Source organism: Rhamphochromis longiceps, linkage group LG15, assembly GCF_057381845.1.
Source record: "Rhamphochromis longiceps isolate RC_006_pf linkage group LG15, R_longiceps_female_GT1.1, whole genome shotgun sequence".
NCBI lineage: Eukaryota > Metazoa > Chordata > Actinopteri > Cichliformes > Cichlidae > Rhamphochromis > Rhamphochromis longiceps.
This window is the reverse complement of record NC_140571.1, coordinates 6,520,869-6,541,167: the sequence shown is the minus strand read 5'-3', so window position 1 is coordinate 6,541,167 and position 20,299 is coordinate 6,520,869. Positions and strand designations below refer to the sequence as shown.

Below are 20,299 nucleotides of genomic sequence, written 5' to 3'. Positions count from 1 at the left end.
TGATTTAAAGAAAATAATCAAAGATAATGGCAAATGTAAAAGCAGGTTAAAAGAAAGCTAAATTTGCAAGGGATTTAAGACACTGAAAAAAACTTTGCACAATTATTAAAATGGAATAACGAGCAGCACAAACACAGGACTGATCGGATTAAAAAACATTGATATAACTAAGAAGAAACAAGTAATACATTAATAAAAGACTTGATATTATCATATCACAGAAAGCACTTCTTATTGAATACAAACAAAAGCCAGAAAATGGCTTTAGGTATCTAATGGCATAGACCAAGCAAATGGACTGTAATGGATTAGTAAAACCAGTGGTTACTGCTTTAACCACAATTTTTAAAGTTGCCCAGAGTAGCAAAAGTAACAGGAATCAGTACTGACACTCTGCACAAGATACTCGAGAAAGGTAGAGCCTGAAGTATAAGGAATAACTATAGTTAGAGATTTAAAAAGAGATTTATTGACATAGCATGGCCTATGGTAGATTGATTGATTGATTGATTGATTGATTGATTGATTGATTGATTGATTGATTGATTGATTGATTGATAACTGTCCCTGATTTTCCTCTTCTCCCTTATTCTTTCCCCGAGAGCAGTTTCTTTATTATTATTTTCCCCTTCAAGATGGATAATGTGTTTAAATAGTAAACATGGGATTACCCGGGAGCTGAAAACATTCAATGCCATAATGTCCGGGTTTTCCCTTTTTATTGTAGTTACATTCAGGTTTGCACATATTCACCTTCAGTAACTTCAAAATGCATATTTTTATCCTAACTAATAGCATGTCCAAACAACACCCTCTACCTCCCAGATTATTATTATCTCCTTAAAGTGTTTTGGTGTCGTGGACAAGCCCCTAAACTGGAAACATAACTGTGTACGCATCCGATTCGCTGACATATCTTTGGCCCCTATTCATTGGCTACTGACAATCTAGGCGCAATGTGATTGGTCGAATCACAAGAAAAGGAAGTGGCGATCAGTAGTGTGGGCTCAACGCTAAGTAGTATTTGGGTGGTGTATATCAAAGGGTAAAGCTACTGGCTTTCGTCCCTAAACGTGGATATTTTGAAGTGTCAAGAGGTACTCGTCATCCAGTTTTTGGGCCGAGCAGTTGAACAGCGGGCATATATTATTAACGCTGTCTTGCTAACCTTTGTTGCGGCTATGTAAAACTAGCTTGTTAGGTTTACGTCATTTCAGCAGGTGCTACTCTGCTAGCTTAGCTTCACATTGGGATCTATTAGCTTGTTAAACAGCTACAGTAGCTAAAATTAAACAAGCTGGCATCTAGAGGGAATACGGCTCAGACTAGTGTGTGACAGGGAGTTTACTTATGCTACTTCTCGTAGTGTGACCCGAGACTGCGACTGGATGTTTAGTAATAGAAATAGCAGTAGTCACAGCTAGCAGATTGTTAGCTTGTTAAATAACAACAATGGGCTATAAGAAGTGTTTGAAAACAGCAAGGAGACTTTATTTTTGGGGTATTCTCTTCATAGTGTTCAGCAAAGGAGTAACAGCTGGTGAGTATGAAATGCCGGTGGTGTTGTAACACTCACTATACGCGTGTCTTAAAGTGTCACAGCACCTGTTTTCGTCTATTACATTTCTTTGACTGAATCAAAACAACACATCTCTCACTGCTGCAACATTAATGCTTTTTAGATGAGGAGCAACACCAGGACGAAGCACCAGAGTTAAAGGTGTGTCATGGGCTCTTTGGTGCATGGTTAATGCTGATCATAGACTCATTTGCAAGCTGGTCTCTTGGGAGTTGTATGTAACACACGATTTTGTATACGTGTTGCCTAGAAAAGTTAAAGTAAGAAGTCATTCAACTTAAAAAGAAATTGAACACACTGCTAACTTTGCAAATGAGCCTCATGCAAAGGCATTGTTTTTATATACAGCGTAATTTCCCTCCTTTAAGTAATCCTTTGTAATAACCTCCTGTTGATTTCTCCAGTCCTACCATGACCCAGACTCTGAAGAGGAAGATGTTCGATTATCACCAGAAATTGTGGCAGGTACTTCTATGACCACTGATCACTCCCATCCTGAAGAGGAAACACAGCCCCCTTCGGAGGGTCTAGAAGGAGAGGAGAAGGAGGACCTACCTGACCCACCTCCTCCCGTTGAGCAAAAACCTAAAGAGGGTAAGGTGTAAGATTTTAAAACATCCACACAACAAAGGCGTGAAAAACAATCACAATAAGTTGATTAACGTTTGAGATGTCAAAGTTGTTAAATACTTCCTGATGTTTTTACTGTTTTAATTATTAGAAATTTAGTTTTTAGCATCTCCTGCTATACCAGTGATGGCTTTGATATTCTAATCCCCACTTTTTACATTAGAAAATGTTATCAGTGTTTAAAAGTGTTTGCATGTTAAGAGCCCTCAGGATGGCCCAAAAATGGTCATGACTGCTGAATGTAGCTACTTTAATGGGCCGTTGAGCTATTTGGTATCTGATTATAACAGTGTAAAGAAGTGCGATTTCAGCTTGGGACTTGGAGCTTCAAATTTTATCGTTGATTGCTTTAAAGTGTTAAATGTTTTGTCAGAAGATAGTTCCCTATGCGTTCTTAAAATAAAGAGCCTAAGATGTTAGCATGCTACATGGAAGGAAAAGCTTAGTGATATATTTTAACGATGTCTAGTCTGAACCTATAAATCTTTCTTTTTGTAGTAGTGCCTCGTAGTGGTGTTATCACACGTCTCATGATCTCAGCATTGCAAACAAGCTCTTTCTTATGATTTTTTTCCTTTGTAAGCTTTGTTTAGTGTTTAACATGTTAACCTGTTTTCACTTTGCCTGACTCTGAGCTAAGCTGAGTGTGGTTTCAGGGTAGAGCCACATTTGATAAACGGTTAAACCCCCGTGAGACACTAAACAGCTTCTCGCACCTGTGGCTCCTCTTGCAGTGCAGTTACATCATTTCACTTGGGGATTGTTTGTAATTACCCTGCTAGCTCATTGCACAGTTGTATTACTGAACTTGTGTGAAGGAGATGTATTCAGATTAACGTAATTGCGTGTGTAAAGTTGCAACTCTATGGTAATTGTTTCAACTCCTCTGTCTCTTTGTTATTTTTCCACACCAAAGTTGATGGTGCAGCAAAAACCAAAAGATTTGAGAATATAAAGAAAAAAATATATTTTCACTTAGACCTCAGGTCCACCAGTATTTTAAAGGAAAACAGCCAGAGTTTGTTTGTTTTCAATCAAGTAAATTTTATATATGGGTGTTTTTTTGTTTTTTTTTAAATACAGTTCCTGTGGTGAATGGAGGTACAGCCCATGGAGAACCCTGCATATTCCCCTTCCTCTTCCAGGAGACAGAGTACATAGAGTGTACCACTGACGGGCGGGGGGATGGACGGCTATGGTGTGCCACGACGTACGACTATGACCAGGATAAGAAATGGGGTTTCTGTGAGAGTGAGTTTCAAACTCAAAAACTCTAAAACCTTCACAAATGAAATATTGTGATTCATTTTAAAGCCAAAATGGAGTCACATTACGGCACTTTGGTATTAAATATATTGCATTGTACAGTACAGGTCCTGAGCCAGCCCTCATTTCATTATGTTTTGCTTCCAAGGAGCCAGACCTGCTTTTAATATTTAAAGTGATCTTGAGCAATAGTTTTTCAGGCTTTCTCAAGGTCTTTCAAATGTTTTCTTTGGACTCGGCTGGTTTTTCACTCATTTTCAGTCCAGCTCTTGTACCTGACCATTTTCAGAGGATTTTTTTGTTTTTGTTTTTCTTCCTATTTGGTTGTTTAGGCCACCAGATGAACCGATTTGTCTACACATAAGACACAACTCAGTAAAGAGCATGTTTTTTTTACTAGTAGTCTGTTGCAAAAATGCATAATTTGTTATTAGCCAAAAACTTAGCATATGTACACAATGTGCAGCATCAAAGGTCACTGTGACCTTAAATGTTTTTCCCCTAACACATGAATTCTTGTGTTAAACTGTCACTGATCATTCTTTGTTCTTCTCAGTAACAGTCTTGGTAGAACTAAACGACTACTGAAACCAGCCTGAAGATATTATTATGACTTTGTTTGCATAACTGCTACTGCTACCAACCTTTTGAAAACCTTTTATTTCCTCTAAACAGTCTGATTGGCTTCTCCTCTCTTTCCCTCAGCGGAGGAACAGGCACAGCAGAGGCTTCAGGCTGAGGAAGCAGAGAAGCAGTATCAGACTGTCCTGCGCATGCTAAACTCCACCACCAGGAAGACTCAGAAAAAAGAGTGAGTGGCTTACTTTTAGTTTATTTCTCTGGTAGTTGTCAGCCTAATTTTGACTCTTGAAGAAGAGTTATAGAAAGCATGTGGATTTGAAATCTTTTTTTAGATGAAGCAGAAACAGAAGCTTTCCAGTTTTTGCCCACACTCTGTTTTAAGATAAAAATCAGAAAAGGAACAAAAGTAAAGATGCTCTATTCAAATTGAAGATTTTGGCAAGGTTACATTTTTTTGCCAATTTTCTTTTTATTTGTTTAAGTTAAAATGCATATTCCCACTACTGCCTTCTGGTCATCTTTTTATTTCACAGACAAAATTTGATGTTATTTTACATGTCGATTGGGTTCAATGTCCATTTCTTGCGTGTTTTATTACCAGCCAGCGCTTGCGTGCCTTCCATTTGCACATCCTTATTTGCTTTAGCTATCACACTACTGTTTGTCATGTACACATTATTTTTATGTGAACGTGGATTCAATTTCGCTTGTGCCTACTCTGCTTATCTTTCTCAGATTATATGAAAAGCTGCTAAAAGTGGCAGAAAAAGGCCACCAGAAAGCCATGGAGAAGGTGGCGTATGCCATGCTGTTTGGAGATTACATGAACCAAAATATTACCAAGGCCAGAGAAATGTTTGAGAAGCTTGCCATGGAGGGCTCACCTAAAGCTCAGATGGTAATGATCTCGCTCATAATTATACACGTCTCTTGAGAAAAGTGTTGGAAGCCTGTTTGCAGGTTATTTGTGCTGAGAGGAGCAACTCTGTGACACTCTGCTCTGTTTACTTTTCTTCAGGCTCTTGGATTTCTGTATGCAGCAGGGCTCGGAGTTAACTCAAGTCAAGCTAAGGTACGTCTATGCTCTGTAGATTTGTCTTACAGTATATGGGTTTGTCAGTAGTTACTTATGTTCTGCCATGTTCTCTGTTTTTCAGGCCTTGGTTTACTACACCTTTGGTGCACTGGGTGGAAACCTGCTCGCTCACATGATTCTGGTAAGCAGATTTTTCTGTCAGTGAAGAAATGCTGCAGTCATGCTATTTGTATACTTTAATAAAAATTACACTTCCTTATATTGTTTTATTAGGGCTACAGGTACTGGGGAGGGGTGGGTGTTCCCCAAAGCTGTGAGTCAGCACTAACGCATTATAGGCTTGTAGCAAATCAGGGTAAGTGTTTTGCGTTATTATATTCTAGTGCAGTAATAGTTCTTGCTGGGCTAATAACACTCTTTCCTCTGCCAACTTTAGTGGCCAGCGATGTTTCCCTGACAGGAGGCTCAGCGGTGCAGAGGATCAGACTGCTCGATGAGGTGGAGAACCCGGGATCTACCAGCGGGATGTTGGAGGAAGACCTCATCCAGTACTACCAGTTTCTAGCGGAGAAAGGGGACGTCCAAGCTCAGGTAAAGTGGTCAAATTTTTAAAAAATAATTTATTGCTGGTATTGGGAGCTAATGTGACCTTTCCTTTGACATACCTGAGCCAGTGGTTGATTGAACACACAGTCAAAATGTTTGTAATGTGTTTATTTGTGTCAGTTTAGAAATCGTTCTCGTTACACGTGTTTGGCAAAGAAAACATTTGAATTTGTGATCAGCTTCACTGTTCTGCCTTTTGTGAAAGCTCCTGACTGTGGGGAATTAACAAACTACACAATATAGTTGCATGTCCACACATTTTTATTATTATTATTTCTTTATTTATATGGCATTTTTGCTTTTTCTTGTGGGCAGGAATGGGAAGTAGCTTGAATGGATGGCACTAATTTACTTTATTGTATAAGAACTGAAATCTGGGTCAGACTTGGATTATGCATGCATGTTATGTAATGTCTAAATGTGAAAGGGCTACATAATGTGTCATTGCTGGGTAGTATCAGTCTGAAGCCTTGTTGTAGTTTTTATTTGATTACTAATTGAATGTTTTACTTAGGTGGGCCTAGGTCAGCTGCACTTACATGGAGGACGTGGAGTAGAACAGAATCACCAGGTATCTTTGTCATAGATTTCGCTCACTGTATTTTATTTATTTGTTTTGCTTATTTTGTGAGTTTTCTCTGTCAAATGCATTTATGCTGCTTTCTGTCCAACAGAGGGCGTATGACTACTTCAACCAGGCAGCCAATGCAGGCAACACACATGCTATGGCTTTTCTTGGAAAGGTGGGTGAGATGGAGGCTCACTCACTTCACTGTTATGTCACCTTTTTTTTTTTTCTTTTTTTAAACAGATATTTCTTTCTTTTCTTTCTTTTTATAAAATTTTCCATTCATCACCTTGTTAATTTCATTTCTTATAAGAGCAGGGTTTTTTTTTCTTTTTTCTTTTTTGCTTTTAATGCCATATTTTCCATCTATTTAACACTGTGTTGTGTTGACCTTAGAGACAGTTTGGTTATAGAGACTTTTTAGAATAAAACCAGCTTGGCATTGATGTTTTCACAGAGGGCAGTGTATTTGTGTTTAAGGTATAAAATTTAGCTTTTATGTCTGTGACTGTCTGTTCCTCAGATGTATTCAGAAGGCAGTGAGTTTCTCCCTCAGAATAATGAGACTGCCTTGCAGTACTTCAAGAAGGCTTCTGACCTGGTAAGGATAACGCTGTAGACTAAACTGGGTAATTTATTCACTCTGAGCTTGCTCACTCACTCACAGCTGAATTCTGTTACCCTTTCTTTAAATATTAACATGCAGTAATCGTTTTTACATATTAATTTACTTTTTTTTTCCAGGGTAATCCGGTGGGACAGAGTGGGTTGGGGATGGCCTATCTTTATGGTAGAGGTGTGCCAGTGGTAAGATATTTTATTTATATATTTTTTTAAGCGTGTCTCATATCTTTTGATGGGATCTGTACATATAGATAAGATCTCACCTTCACTTTTAGGCACTTGGAGTTGAAATAAAGTTTTATATAAACAACAAAGAAAAACAGTTTTATATAACAGGCTTTTATTTTGATGGCAAGCTGTCAGAGTGTCTCTCCTGCTGAAGCAGCTATTGAAAAGTTGTGTGTTTGTCTCCAGAACTACGAGCTGGCCCTCAAATACTTCCAGAAGGCAGCAGAGCAGGGCTGGGTGGATGGACAACTCCAGCTGGGCACCATGTATTACAGTGAGTTTTACAGCTCAGTGTGTCCTTCAGTGTCTCACTGCATTCTTTCATAGTTTTCCTCTCGCCCGCTGTCTGTTTAGGAGTCCTCAGTCTTCGCTCTTCTTCACATAATAACATTTTTGTTCCTATTCTTGTTCCCCAGATGGCATTGGCGTGAAGCGTGACTACAAGCAGGCTCTTAAATTCTTCAACCTGGCCTCACAGGCTGGGCACATCCTGGCCTTCTACAACTTGGCCCAGATGCATGCTACTGGTACTGGTGTGATGCGTTCCTGCCACACCGCTGTAGAGGTTAGTCCACCCTAAATCTGCTGCTTCTTTCACTGTTAAGAGATTGTCTCTCCAACTTGGTGTCTCCTCAAACATTTATCGATTAACAGCAGTGGCTTTTATCTGCACTTTCAATACAAATTGGAGATGTGTATCACACTGTGTGTCCTGTTTGCAGCTTTTCAAAAATGTGTGTGAGCGTGGTCGCTGGTCAGAGCGCCTGATGACAGCGTACGGTAGCTTTAAGGAGGGTGACATGGACGCTGCGCTGGTTCAGTATCTGCTGCTGGCTGAGCAGGGCTACGAGGTGGCTCAGAGCAACGTGGCCTTCATTCTGGATCAGAGTAAGAAAAACCAAGACATTAGTATTTAACCATGGTAGTGCAGGCTTTTAGCAGTTAATTTATGTGCACCACTTGCAATATTATAGCCATGTTTAAATGCTAGTGTCATGATCCTGCTACGCTCTTTACCTTTGTTAGAGAGAGATTCAGGTCTCATTTTAAATGTTTTAATTTTTCATGTGTTTGTGTGAATTATGCCACACAGAAGGGGCAAGGATCTTCAGTGAGAATGAGACCTACCCTCGTGCATTGCTCCACTGGACAAGAGCTGCAGCGCAAGGTGAGTTTAAACAAGCTCCGTCTCCTCGTCAGTGTGAACAGTGTGTGCGCCGGAGCAGTAGAGTCAAAGTGCACTGCAAGTTTAGGGAAATGCGTCATGATGTTTAGCTTGGGAACGTATTGCTTATTGCACATTTCACTTGATTGAACTGTGATGCTGTGTAGACACTGGCTGTGAGCACAGCTGCAGCTGCTCTGCTTGGCTGTGCTGTGCTGTGTGAAACAGTTATTAGTCAAACTTTGGCTCCTTTTGTGGTTGAATTTGTGCTGCTGTGGATGTCTAACTCCTGCTAGCTGAGCACAGTTCTGTTACCAAAGAAAGTCTCATTGCGCTGTACAGAATTTGACCCCACTGTGGTTTTATCAGGTGTAACCAACGTGGTACCAAAACTCCACATCCTTTCAGAAATGGAGACATTTCACTACAATGCTCAGCCAGCACAACCAGCTCAATTTACAGCACACACACACCACTGCACATAGTTTGTGTTGCACTTATTATCAACAAGCGTGTCACAGCCAACAACCTTAATAACAAAAGCCATGGCAACAGTGAGCATCACAGCTCCAGTGTGTCTCATGCATCCTCCATAGCTATATATTATCTAAGTGCAGTGGAACAGGCTAATGCCTGAGCAGCCATAGCTGCTGAGGGTGCACTGATTCTCTCTGGGGTCACATGCATCGTAATTTATGATAATCGAGCTCAGCCTGTCTTTGTGTATCAGTGTGAGATACTGAGTGGTGAACACTAAGCTGGTTCACAGAAGATTTCTAGCCGTGACTGTTTGCATATAAAACCAAATCTTACACATGTAATTGTCCTTGTAAGGTTACACCGTGGCAAGGATAAAACTGGGAGACTATCATTTCTATGGCTACGGAACGGACGTGGACTACGAGACGGCTGTCATTCACTATAGGTTGGCATCTGAGCAGCAGCACAGCGCACAGGCCATGTTTAACTTGGGTTACATGCATGAGAAAGGCCTGGGTATCAAACAGGTGAGCACTCACTAAACATCACCTGGCTCTCAACATGTCACAAATTTGCGCTTTGTCATTTAGCAAAGTCAGTGTGGTTGTTAATTTGATTTCTAATTCTGAAATTTTCCATGTTTTTTTTGCTGCAGGACATCCACCTAGCCAAACGGTTTTATGACATGGCTGCTGAGGCCAGTCCTGACGCCCAGGTTCCAGTTTTTCTAGCTCTGTGCAAACTGGGCCTGATTTATGCTCTCCAGTACCTGCAGGATCTTAATGTGAGTATTTCCTCCTGAATTCACAAGCTGTCATGCTAACCGTATGGTTTTCAGTAACACGTCTTGTACTTCAGATAGTTTCAGAGATTCTTCATTAGAAAGAAAAATGATGTTTCTTTTTCCTCCTTGTTGGTTGCGACTTCTCGCAGTTGAAGGAGCTGATTTCTCAGGTGGATCTGGACCAGCTGCTGGGCCCAGAGTGGGATCTCTACCTCATGACGGTCATCGCCCTACTGCTAGGCACAGTCATCGCCTACCGACAGCGCCAACACCAAATCATAGTGCCACCTCGCCCACCTGCCCCAGCGCCTCCTCCCAGGCCGCCTCAGGAACAGCCACAGGCCCAGGCCGAGCCCCAGGCTCAGGAAGAAACACCAGAGCAGGGCCCGGCCCAGGAAGAGGAGGAGCAGCACTGAGAGGGAGATAGACGGAGTGAGGGTGGTGAAAGATGGACAAGAGGCTCACTGCATGGAGCACCAGTAGCTGAATACCTGCTACTTTGAGCACCTCGCCCACTCTGCCTGTTCCCCGCCATGTGTGTGTGGGTTTTTTTTTTTTTGTTTTTTTTTTAAAAGGCTTGATGATGGCTGCTGAACTGTTCAGTCTCACCTCTTTCTTCCTTTAAAATATGCTGGTCTTCTGCTGAAACCGACACATTGTGGGTGTTAATGGACAACACTGCAGTAGAGAGTGTTTGGACTTGGTACTTTTTGACTCAGGATACTGCCAGACGTTCCCCCCCGTGTCCTCAACATGGAATTAGTCTTGTGGTTGCCAGATCAAAAGCATTACGAACTCAACTGAGAAAATTACACTCGTTAGACAGCTTCATTCCCAATTTTGTTCAGTATTTAAAAAAAGTCTGGGTGGAAAATGTGAAGTAAAATCATTTTCATTTCTAGCGCTGGTCTACTTGGTAAAAGAAAGTCCTGGTTCTCTGCATGTCTTCTCTGATCTCCTTGCAGACTTTTAGTTTAGCCTTTTTTTTTTTGAGCTAACTGATGAGTGAACAAATTTTGCATTCCTTTATGCTTTGCAGTTTTGCATTCATTAGTTATTTTGGGTGACATGTTGTCAGATCAATAAGTGCTAAATATACTAAAACTATGCTGAGTCATCAGTACAAGAACAATAGTTTGGGAAGTTCTCACTGACAGAAAAGCTGGGCTGTGAAGTAGGTGATGTTTGCTGATGCACACGGGGATTAAAATGTGTACAGAAACATCAAAGTTAATTTAAAAAGCAAGCGAGAGGAATTTAAACTTTTTTGGAAGTTGTACACTACAGTATGTGTACATTTTTTTTTTTTTCCAACACTGTTCTTTGATTTAATTATTGTTGCTGGTTTTGAAAGGCAGCTTAGTATTTTTTTTTTTTTTAAATGCCAACTGTTATCTGGAGCAGCCTTAAAGATAGCAACAACTTAAACCTTGCATTGTTTCTACAGTAGAGGAAGTGGATCACATTTCTTTTTTTTTTTTCCCTTTTGTTTTGTTCTAAAACTTCAGCTGTCGTGACAATTTCCACCCCCTCACCAAACGTCCAAGTTGGAAATCTGCCTACACTTCTGAGATCAGACGGACATGAATCCGAGGCTGCGCTGAAAAGCAAACGAAGCCACGGTTAGACCATGCAGCATTTCTGGAACCAAGATCTGAAATTTCATTTTGTTTTTTATTTTTGTTTTTTCACTTCATTTGTTTTTTTTTTTCTCATTTGTTCACTTCCACAAAATGTACTAAAGTTAGTGTTTAACTGCCAATAGATATGCATGATTGAACCCCAGAAGGAGAGCGTAGTGTTGTTTGCAGGATGATTAGAAATAAGTCCAAACTGTTTCCTGCTTTCACATCGGCACCCACATAACTCACAATTGGTGTGAAATAAAACACTGGGCAAAGTTACAGAGAAGAATTTTTCTTTTCTTTTTTTCTTCTTCTTTTTTTTTTTTTAACCATTAAAACGCGTTTATAAATTTAATAAATGATATATGGATATTTCAAAGATGTTCTGAATGTTTGATTGCCGAAATGCTTGGATCGATGATCATTTCGGATAAGTGGCTTGTGCCCTGCTTGGCTTTAAATGTCTGACATAACACTGCAATGTTGCTGACATTGATCAGCAGCGAGAGCGGCCGCTTCTCATTGGACCTGTTGGTTGTCGCTCAGCCATTGAGGCTGAGACAAAGTGACAATGCTGTGAAAACTGAGGGTCGCATTGTGCAGTGTGTAGGGGTGACCCATTGACTGGTCCATACGCGATACTATGGGGTGGCTTTGGATCGCTGTGGCAACGTGTGTGCTCGCGTCCTGCTCTGTCAAAGGTAAGTGCTAGAACAAGCAGGAGGGCACCTCCCACGTGAGGCTGTGTGCCTATATTTATTGTAACAACAGCCTCTGAAACGGGGCCCTCCCTTTTATTATTTATTTTTTTAATGGATTGTTTGGGTTTATATCAACCATCTGTTTTTATAGATATACACCAAGGCCAAAGTCAAGACCAAAAACCTTTGAACTAGGGCTTATTTAGCTGATTAAAGATGAGCTTTATCAGTGGCTTATAAAGTGGTTTGAAAAGTTTCAGTTAATGATCCCTTTAAAGGAAATGACTGGTGGTTGGAGTATGAAGAGGGGATTCGGCACTACAGCAAGGAGGCCCTCAATAAGGTACTGTTTCACCTATGTTTATCACTGAGGGTTTATTTTGTTGTTAGACACAAAGTTTAAATTTTGGTCATCATTTAAACAGCAAAAAGCCTTCGTTGACAGGCTTATTAAAAAGACAAAAAACAATATATAGCAATTGTTAACCGTTTTCTTAAAAGTAGGTTATCATCGTGTCACACCAGACTAACCACATGGCCCAGCAGGCATCCTGAACTTGTGCACAGCTAACGCATCAAAGACAGTGAAACAATGATCGATCAATAAAAACGCAGTCCGACAAGGTACTGAAGATGAGGTTTCCACGGTAGCAGTGAAAGTTATGTTCAGGTTTGCCTACTGTAATCTACAACAGAATCTTAATGCACAAACACTGTGCTCTGCTGGATTAAATATTTTTATATTTATTTTATTTAGAAAGAGGGACAATACATATTAATGAACATTTTAACAAATGTAAATATGCCAGATTATAGCCTTGGGCTAATTTCCATCTGCAGACCCTCTGGCAGGTTGGTGTTACACACAAGTTAGTAAAAACATACAGAGACACTATTTACAGATCATGTGACAAGGACAAAAACAGTGATCACATCATAATATAATTTAAGCTTTGCCTGATCTTACTGTCAGTTATTTAGTTGCTATTATCCTGTTTGTTTGTTTTTCAGACTTGCTATGCTGTAAAATGTATTAAAGTACCACAATACCAATGCTCCCAAAAAATCAATCTGGGTTTGACGGTTGCCAGGAGTCCTTGTATGACTGCATTGTGTCAAGTGTAAAGTTTGGTAGAGGGGGATTATGGTGTGGGGTTGTTTTTCAGGAGTTGCACTTGGCCCCTTAGCACCAGTGGAAGGAACTCTTAATGCTTCCACATCCCAACTTTGTGGGAACAGTTTGGGTTTGACCCCTTCCTATTCCAACATAACTGCTCATCAGTGCACAAAACAAGGTCCATAAAGACATGGATGAGCGAGTTTGGTGTGAAAGAACTTGACTGGCCTGCACAGAGTCCTGACCTCAACCTAATAGAACACCTTTGGGATGAATTGGAGTGGAGACTGTGAGTCGGGTCTTCTTGTCTGACCTTACAAATGCACTTCTAAAAGAATGCTCAAAATTTACCATAAACACTCCTAAACCTTGTGGAAAGCATTCCCACGAGAGCTGAAGCTGTTATAGCGTCAAAGTGTGGGCTGACGTCATATTAAACCCTATGGGTTAGGAATGGGATGTCATGCAAGTTCACATGCGCATGAACGTGGATGAGCAAATACTTATGGCAATATAATGTATCTAAAACGTTCTAATGCAATAAGATTTTTTTGAAGATTTTAAAGTTGATTTTTTTAAAGATTTTTGCACATGAGCTTCCCTTTTTTCTCCACAAATGCATCAACATATACAGTATTAAACTTACGCAACTGTTTAAGACATTTATAGCAGTTTATGTAGGAAGACGCTCAAAAAAGAAGAAAACAATTGTCAGTCCCTGAAGACAAACTTTTGTCATTATAAGGACTCATAAGGAAACATAACTGGTCTCGATGTGACAGCGAGGCTTCTCTCTTTTTACTTATTTAGGAGTTTCCAGAGAAAACCCGGCCAGTGAGCTTCAAGCATCCTGTGTTCCAGTGCTCAGACATGAGTCCTTCTCCCTCTGTCCCCTCCTCAGGTCTGTCCAGGTGTCACCTGCTGACCTCAAATCTTGTGTTGTTCAAGAGTTTGAACTAACGCTCTTTTTCTCTTTCTCTCCCTCTCTACCTTCCCTCTATCCACCCCTCCTTCCACCCTTTTGTCTAGTTGAATTTGTGAAGGCCGCAGATATCAAAGTCATCGCCGCCTTGGGGGATTCTCTGACAGTAGGTGTTATATGTTGTTTGCTGCTTCCTCTGCTGTGCCGATGATACAGTGTAACATCGACCAAAAATAGACTCGCTCTGACCGTTGATTCATTCATTTTGCATACTCGCTTAGTCCTGCTGAGCAGAAGGCAGCTGCAATCGTGAGAAGAGCTAAAACGCTTACAGTGATGGATAAAGACTGAGTGCAAATGAGATGGAAATAAACTTTAAACTGCATTACTAACCAAATGTTGCACCAACGGAAGAGCAGTCAGCTTAGTTATTATCTCTTTTTGTGCTTTTATGAGAACGGCACATCTTCATAATCTAAGAGAAGATGCCCAAATTGCAGCTGGTTAATGGGGACCTGTTATCATCTCCTCTATATTTTTATTCTTAGACTCTTTGTGTATCGTTGCATGACTCACAGTTTATAATAGTTCTCATCCCGAGCCTTGATTCGGCAGAGTTGCACGTATACGGCAGAGAATTTGGAAAGGCATAATAGGATCCGTTTAAATTAGAGTGACAAACCACCCACACAAACACTTACTCATAAAACTGCTTTTCTTCTGTTCCTTGGCTCCTGATCTCTCTATGCTGTGCCCCTTCTTTTCCAGACGGCTATCGGCGCCAACGCCACTACTGTCCTCGGCATTCCCATTGAGTTTCGTCACGTGTCATGGAGGTGCCTGTCACAAATCTCGCACAAATAACAATCAGGATGATGTGAAGCAGACTGATCTCATATCAGGAACATGTTAGAAACTGTATTCCCCCATGAGAGTGTCAGTCTGTAAGAAACAAGGTTAAACTGACATTAACAGTTCTGCTGCTGGTATTGCTTTCCTTTCTGCTTGCAGCATTGGAGGCTATGGGACATATCAAGATGTCATTACTTTGGCAAGTAAGCTGTCACTGCTGTGTCCGAGCTGTTTCTTAACTGTATCGTTCCATGAAACTCACAACGAGAAAAGTCCAGCTCATTTTCTTTACCTGTTTGACGCTGTCATTTGTAGATATCATCAAGCTGTTTAACCCCAGTCTGCTTGGAGCTTCTCCTGGAAAGACAGTTCATGGGATGCAGGCTCATATCAGTGAAACGGGCTTCAACTTGGCCGTAACTGGACACAACACCTTGTAAGACCTTCGCTTACTTTTGTGTTGCCTAATCTAACAAATTATATTCTTCTACAAAAATAACTGAGCTGTGACCTAATTCACTTTAGGAAACATGTTATTCTTTATTTTGTAGCAATCTCCCCGGTCAGACGAGACATTTGATAGACACACTGAGAGGTTACGAGGTAAAGCGAGGCCTTGTTTTCTCAGTAATGATACAGCACAGGGATGGGAGAGGTAACGGGACTGTCGTCTCTTCCTTTAGGGTCTCAACTTTGAAGAGGACTGGAAGCTTTTGACTATTCTCATGGGCATGAATGACATCTGTGATTACTGCAAAGATAAAGTCTGTCTTGGTCTCTTATCTTTAATTCAATAGAAAATCTCTCTCTATATATGGAATATTGCCTCTTCTATTACCTCTGATGAATCTCCTCTACTTCCAGGCTCTTTTTTCAGTAGATAACTTCATCCACTATATGACTGTCTCGTTGGAAATGCTTATGAATGAGGTAAAGTCGAAGATAAACGAAATCAGGCTTAGCCCTGGATTTACTGTCTGCTGAGACTGAGGGTCAGTGCTGTGCTGAATCACTACAGTGCAGGTCTTCATGCTGTGCTTCAGGTTCCCCGTATGATTGTGAACGTGGTTCAGATCCTCCCCATGCAGACTTTGAGGGAGGTGCAGAAGCCCACCCCAGGGTGTTTGCTCCAGCGGTGATCACTCTCTTTCTCTCTCAGAACAAGTTAAACTCTGGCTTGATTGACACTTCTTGAACTTTTTACTTTTTGACTTTGTTTTAGGTCTTTCTGCTCGTGCCTGATAGAGCCAGTAGCCAGATCTCCTGAACTCCGGGAGCTGGTGGAGGTCAATCTGGAATTCCAGGTGCACTTTACTTCTTTCATGTTATAAGATTATGTATTATATAAGGAAAGATGGTACAGGAGATAAATTCTTCTTTCATTTGGTTGCCACATTAGAAGGAATATGGACTCTTTTTTGATCCCTCTATGCATCATAAAAAAAATCCCATGTTTTTTAGGAACAACGTGTTCATTCTGTACAGCAGACTCTGAATGTTAGGCTGCACAAACAAGCTCGTCTGTAAAACACCTGCAGAATCTTGAACTGCACACTCTGTTGTATGTAAGAGCTATCGGTCAGTATATGAGGAAAAACCGCCATAAATATACATGCACTGCTTAAAAATGTTTTAATCAGAGTATAGCATCAAGTCAGCTAAAAGTAACAGAGAGGGTTGTTAAACAGTTTCAGCTGCTTTAGTGTTAATGAAATTAACGAAAGGTGCTCTAGAGGGACAACAAAGAGACACAACTCCCAAAACAGCAATGGTTTTACAGTGGAGGTCACTCCTCATCTTTTCTTCCTGTGTTTTCACTAGTTTAGCATTTGACTAGGGTCAGTGTAACTACTGGTACATAAGGTGATACCTGAACCCTGCAGAGGTTGCACAGGCAGTTTCCTGTGTCTCCCAGCAGAGTCTCAAGAGCACGGAGGAGATTCCAGGAGACAGGCAGTTACAGGACTGGTATCTCCTCCTTTGTGCACAGAGGAAGAGGATGGTGTGGATGGCAGTGACCAAACAATCATAAACAGACTTCATCTTCAAACAGATGTCCTCTGTGCTCACTGCCTGGCACTATAGAGCCCATTTGCCATAGAATACCAAAACTGCCTTGTTAAACATGCACTAATTTGTATAAATATCTAATTTACAGAGTGCAGAGAAATGTATTTTAAACATTTGTTTTCTACCAGCCTGAAAGAAGAACTATTTTGGAAGGAAACAAAGCTTAAAGAAATGCCCATTAAAATGCATTTTGACTGTATCTTCCATAATAATTTGCCTTGTCATTGTCCCAAATGATAACTCACTTTAATGTGCAAACAGGGTACATTGCACCCAAAACATTATATGCTGATTTCATGTTCGCAGCTCTCACTGTAATTTGTGTGTTTGCTGTTATTGTAACAGCACAAGCGAGGAGAATGGGAGACAAATTGATTCTCACGCTGCTTTCATCTGCAGAAAAGACTCGAGAAGCTGCTGTACAGCGACCGCTTCTTCAGGGACGACTTCGCCGTTGTTCTCCAGCCCTTTTTGAAGAACGCGGACCCGCCCCGCCTCCCGGTAATCCATCTCACGCCTATCAGTGTGACATAAGTGTCTGCTTTCAGACCAATCGGTGCGAAGCATCACGCGGCGATGACTGACTCATCAGTGATCCCCAGTGTGACAGCTGTAGCATTTTGCCTGAGAAACTCACGAGTCATGTTTCACCAACAATGCTGTCCATCACTAAAACTATACCGCAGTGTATTTTGTGTCTCTCTGAGCAGAACGGGAAGATCGATATGACTTTCTTCACTCACGACTGCTTCCACTTTACCATAAAGGGACATGAGGAGCTGGCCAAGGGACTGTGGAACAACATGGTGAACAATAAGTTGTATTTGATTTAAAGGCACAAGAGGCTAAAGGTCAATGAGTCATTCAGGGTTTATTGTGTAGGATTCACATGAATGTGAACTGTGTAATTGTTCAAATACACATGTCTGCTTCTCTCACAGTTTCAGCCCGAGGGAGAAAAGACGATTGTGAGCAGCTTCTCTGACCCCATCACTCTCATCTGTCCGCCTATGGTAAGATTAGCTTTCCATATTTGACAACTTTGTTTGGCCTGATTGGTCTAAAGAATTGAATATTAACTAAACGTTCCTCCAGTGAAATTAGGTTTCAGAAAGTGTTTTAAAATGTTTGTTTAAAAGTCTGTTGATTCAAGGAAGTTTAGCGCTGTGGAACCTTTTTTTTCTCCATTTGTTATGATTCCTGTGCTTTAGATGCTTCTCAAAACACTCTGTTACTGCTTTGTCATGCTGCTGTGCATATAAATGACACTGCATTAAAATAAATGAGTGCTTGGTGAAATAAAAATTAATTTTAGTTCACCAGCAACTCAGAGCTGTTTGAAAGACTGGGAAAGAGGCTACGGTGCGTCACGCTTCTCAAAACGCTCTGCAGTACTGCATTATTTGTGTTGTGATAAATCTTAATTCAATATCTGATTTTTACAGTTATTATATTACATATCATATACGTAGGAACACCCATATATCTTCACTCGACCGATCGCAGCCAAGTCAGACCAACCTACCCTCCAGACTGACGCTCCATCACCAGCAGTCATCTTCCTGCTGCTCCTCCTGGCACAGTTTGGAGTTATGTAGCTTTTAATTCCTTTTCCCGACGCAAAACACACAGAGGGCGAAAGGAGTTTTTTAGCCATTCACCAGCATGGAGGAAATGACTGCAAACTGACAGATTTGACAACAAACAATCATTGCAATCATGCAGCCGAAATATCTGAATCTCAGAGGATGTTGGAGATGGACGAGATGAGGATAGGGGAGCTTCAGATGGTTGGGGGTTGTCTCTATAATATTGCCAGATTTTTACTAAATAAAGTGCCTGGAGATGACTGGTGTTGTGAACTGTTCTTCAAAGTGAACTGAACTGAGAAATGTGACTTTCTAATAGACCCTTTTACAGTTTTTAATTGAGATTTAAATAACTTTTCCTGCGCTAAAGACGATATACCAGTTAGACCGCATGCCTGGTAGTGGGATGTTTCTGTTTCTCCCCCATTTGGGGAGCAGACTTAGAGCATATATGTATTTTTAATAAAAAGTTTGCTTTGTACAAATTGCAAATGTTGTAATTAACAAAGCATGACGACCTACTTTTGGTTCGTGTGACTTTTATACATTCATACATAAAATATTAACGACTTTGCCTCTTTAAAAACTTCTGGGCCTTTTTTTAAAAAAAGTTTTCAGACTCATTAATTTACTCAGATTTACCTTTTTAAAAAACAAAACTTTTTTATGCTTGTTTGTTTCTGCACGCTTACTCACGCAGAGGGACCTTGGCAATGTGCCTCGATCAGCTCAGTGAAAAAAAAAAATGATTTAAACATGAAAATTTGTCATTCATATCATCTGCTGTAGATTTCCCCAGACAGCTCTGACTTCTCAAACAGGGGAAGATTTAGTCACAGGTCTGCTCCTCAGATCTCCAGGCAGCTGCTGGCCCACTTTCACTGCTCCATCCTCCGGTGCCTGAAATATTATTATTATTCTTCACTAAAAGAGGGAAAGCAAACCATCAGTCATTGCACTGAACAAAAAAAAAAAAAACGACAACAAAAAAACACTAAGTGTTGCTCATGCTGCTGGGTGCTGAGCAGTGGAGTCATTATCTTTTACCTGCAAAATGTCAGCGGTTGGCGTCAGTAGCTGAGGTGTAATCATCCAGTGCAGATGGCTGTATTGTACTCTCTGGTTAAACAGAGCCTACAATACAGAATTCACCGACTCCATTGAATCAGTGTGATTACAAAGGCAGGTGGAAACTATATTAAGGCAATCTCAGGTTACTTTAATGTGCTCAGAAATAGCAATTTACCTCCAGAATGGAAAGGAAAAGCATATGATATGTACTCAGTGTGGTGCAGCTGGGTTGTATAAGTATATCATGTGTCATATATGTAGGAACAATCATATTTGCATGGGGAAAGCCTCCCTTTTCTAACGTTTTCTTATAATAAAACGCATAACCCTTGAGTTTAGAAAGGTAATTATTTGTAATCACCTAACATGTATTTTTTTCCCAAACTCTTTCAAATTTATTTGCTTTGTGCCAGTTTACTTTGTTGCTTCTTGGATGCTTCTCTTTGACGAATTTCAGTTAGTGCTTGTAGCTTTCAGATTTCATTATAACCCTTTTATTGTATTCAAAGGAAACAGTCTTCATGTTTAAACAAAGCCGTCTGCACTTTACGCGGGACAAATATGGATCCTCTGGTCTAGCTCTGATGCAGATTGGCCTTTATTGTTTCTCTGAATGCATAATGAGATCTTTGGGATGTCGGTGAATGTGAAACTGCAAACAGTCCAAACGCCCCCTCCCACTTTAGAAACCTCTGCTCTGTTTGTTTTTTAATGAACATGTCAGTAACAAGATGAAAATGACCTCATGAGGACATGCACATCCAGAAGTTTTAGAATTTTCCAGTGTGCATGTCTGCTCCTTAT

The 20,299-nt window shown here is 40.6% G+C and overlaps 2 protein-coding genes across 3 annotated transcripts; both read left to right on the top strand.

Moving 5' to 3' along the window:
* The first annotated feature begins 997 nt into the window (after positions 1-997).
* sel1l (SEL1L adaptor subunit of SYVN1 ubiquitin ligase) lies at positions 998-11,539 on the top strand. Of its 2 annotated transcripts, XR_014907606.1 has the most exons (22): positions 998-1,540; positions 1,683-1,720; positions 1,984-2,173; positions 3,293-3,460; positions 4,181-4,286; positions 4,793-4,955; positions 5,076-5,129; positions 5,215-5,274; positions 5,367-5,448; positions 5,530-5,684; positions 6,214-6,270; positions 6,374-6,442; positions 6,791-6,868; positions 7,012-7,074; positions 7,306-7,393; positions 7,536-7,684; positions 7,842-8,007; positions 8,213-8,287; positions 9,119-9,291; positions 9,420-9,548; positions 9,698-10,089; positions 11,057-11,537. XR_014907606.1 is itself a non-coding variant. In XM_085382347.1 (21 exons), the coding sequence occupies exons 1-21, from the start codon at positions 1,453-1,455 to the stop codon at positions 9,962-9,964; spliced, it is 2,418 nt and encodes an 805-aa protein (XP_085238473.1). In that variant the 5' UTR covers positions 998-1,452; the 3' UTR covers positions 9,965-11,539. The 2 variants fall into 2 exon arrangements, 1 of the variants encoding a protein (XP_085238473.1); XM_085382347.1 differs by having other exon boundaries at positions 9,698-11,539.
* A 59-nt stretch (positions 11,540-11,598) lies between these two features.
* Positions 11,599-18,941, top strand: LOC146651907 (phospholipase B1, membrane-associated). Its single transcript, XM_085382348.1, has 16 exons — positions 11,599-11,874; positions 12,153-12,217; positions 13,802-13,892; positions 14,021-14,079; positions 14,682-14,749; positions 14,925-14,968; positions 15,081-15,201; positions 15,317-15,368; positions 15,449-15,529; positions 15,630-15,695; positions 15,809-15,900; positions 15,988-16,069; positions 17,235-17,336; positions 17,546-17,641; positions 17,777-17,848; positions 18,308-18,941. The coding sequence occupies exons 1-16, from the start codon at positions 11,817-11,819 to the stop codon at positions 18,431-18,433; spliced, it is 1,275 nt and encodes a 424-aa protein (XP_085238474.1). The 5' UTR covers positions 11,599-11,816; the 3' UTR covers positions 18,434-18,941.
* Positions 18,942-20,299: the final 1,358 nt, after the last annotated feature.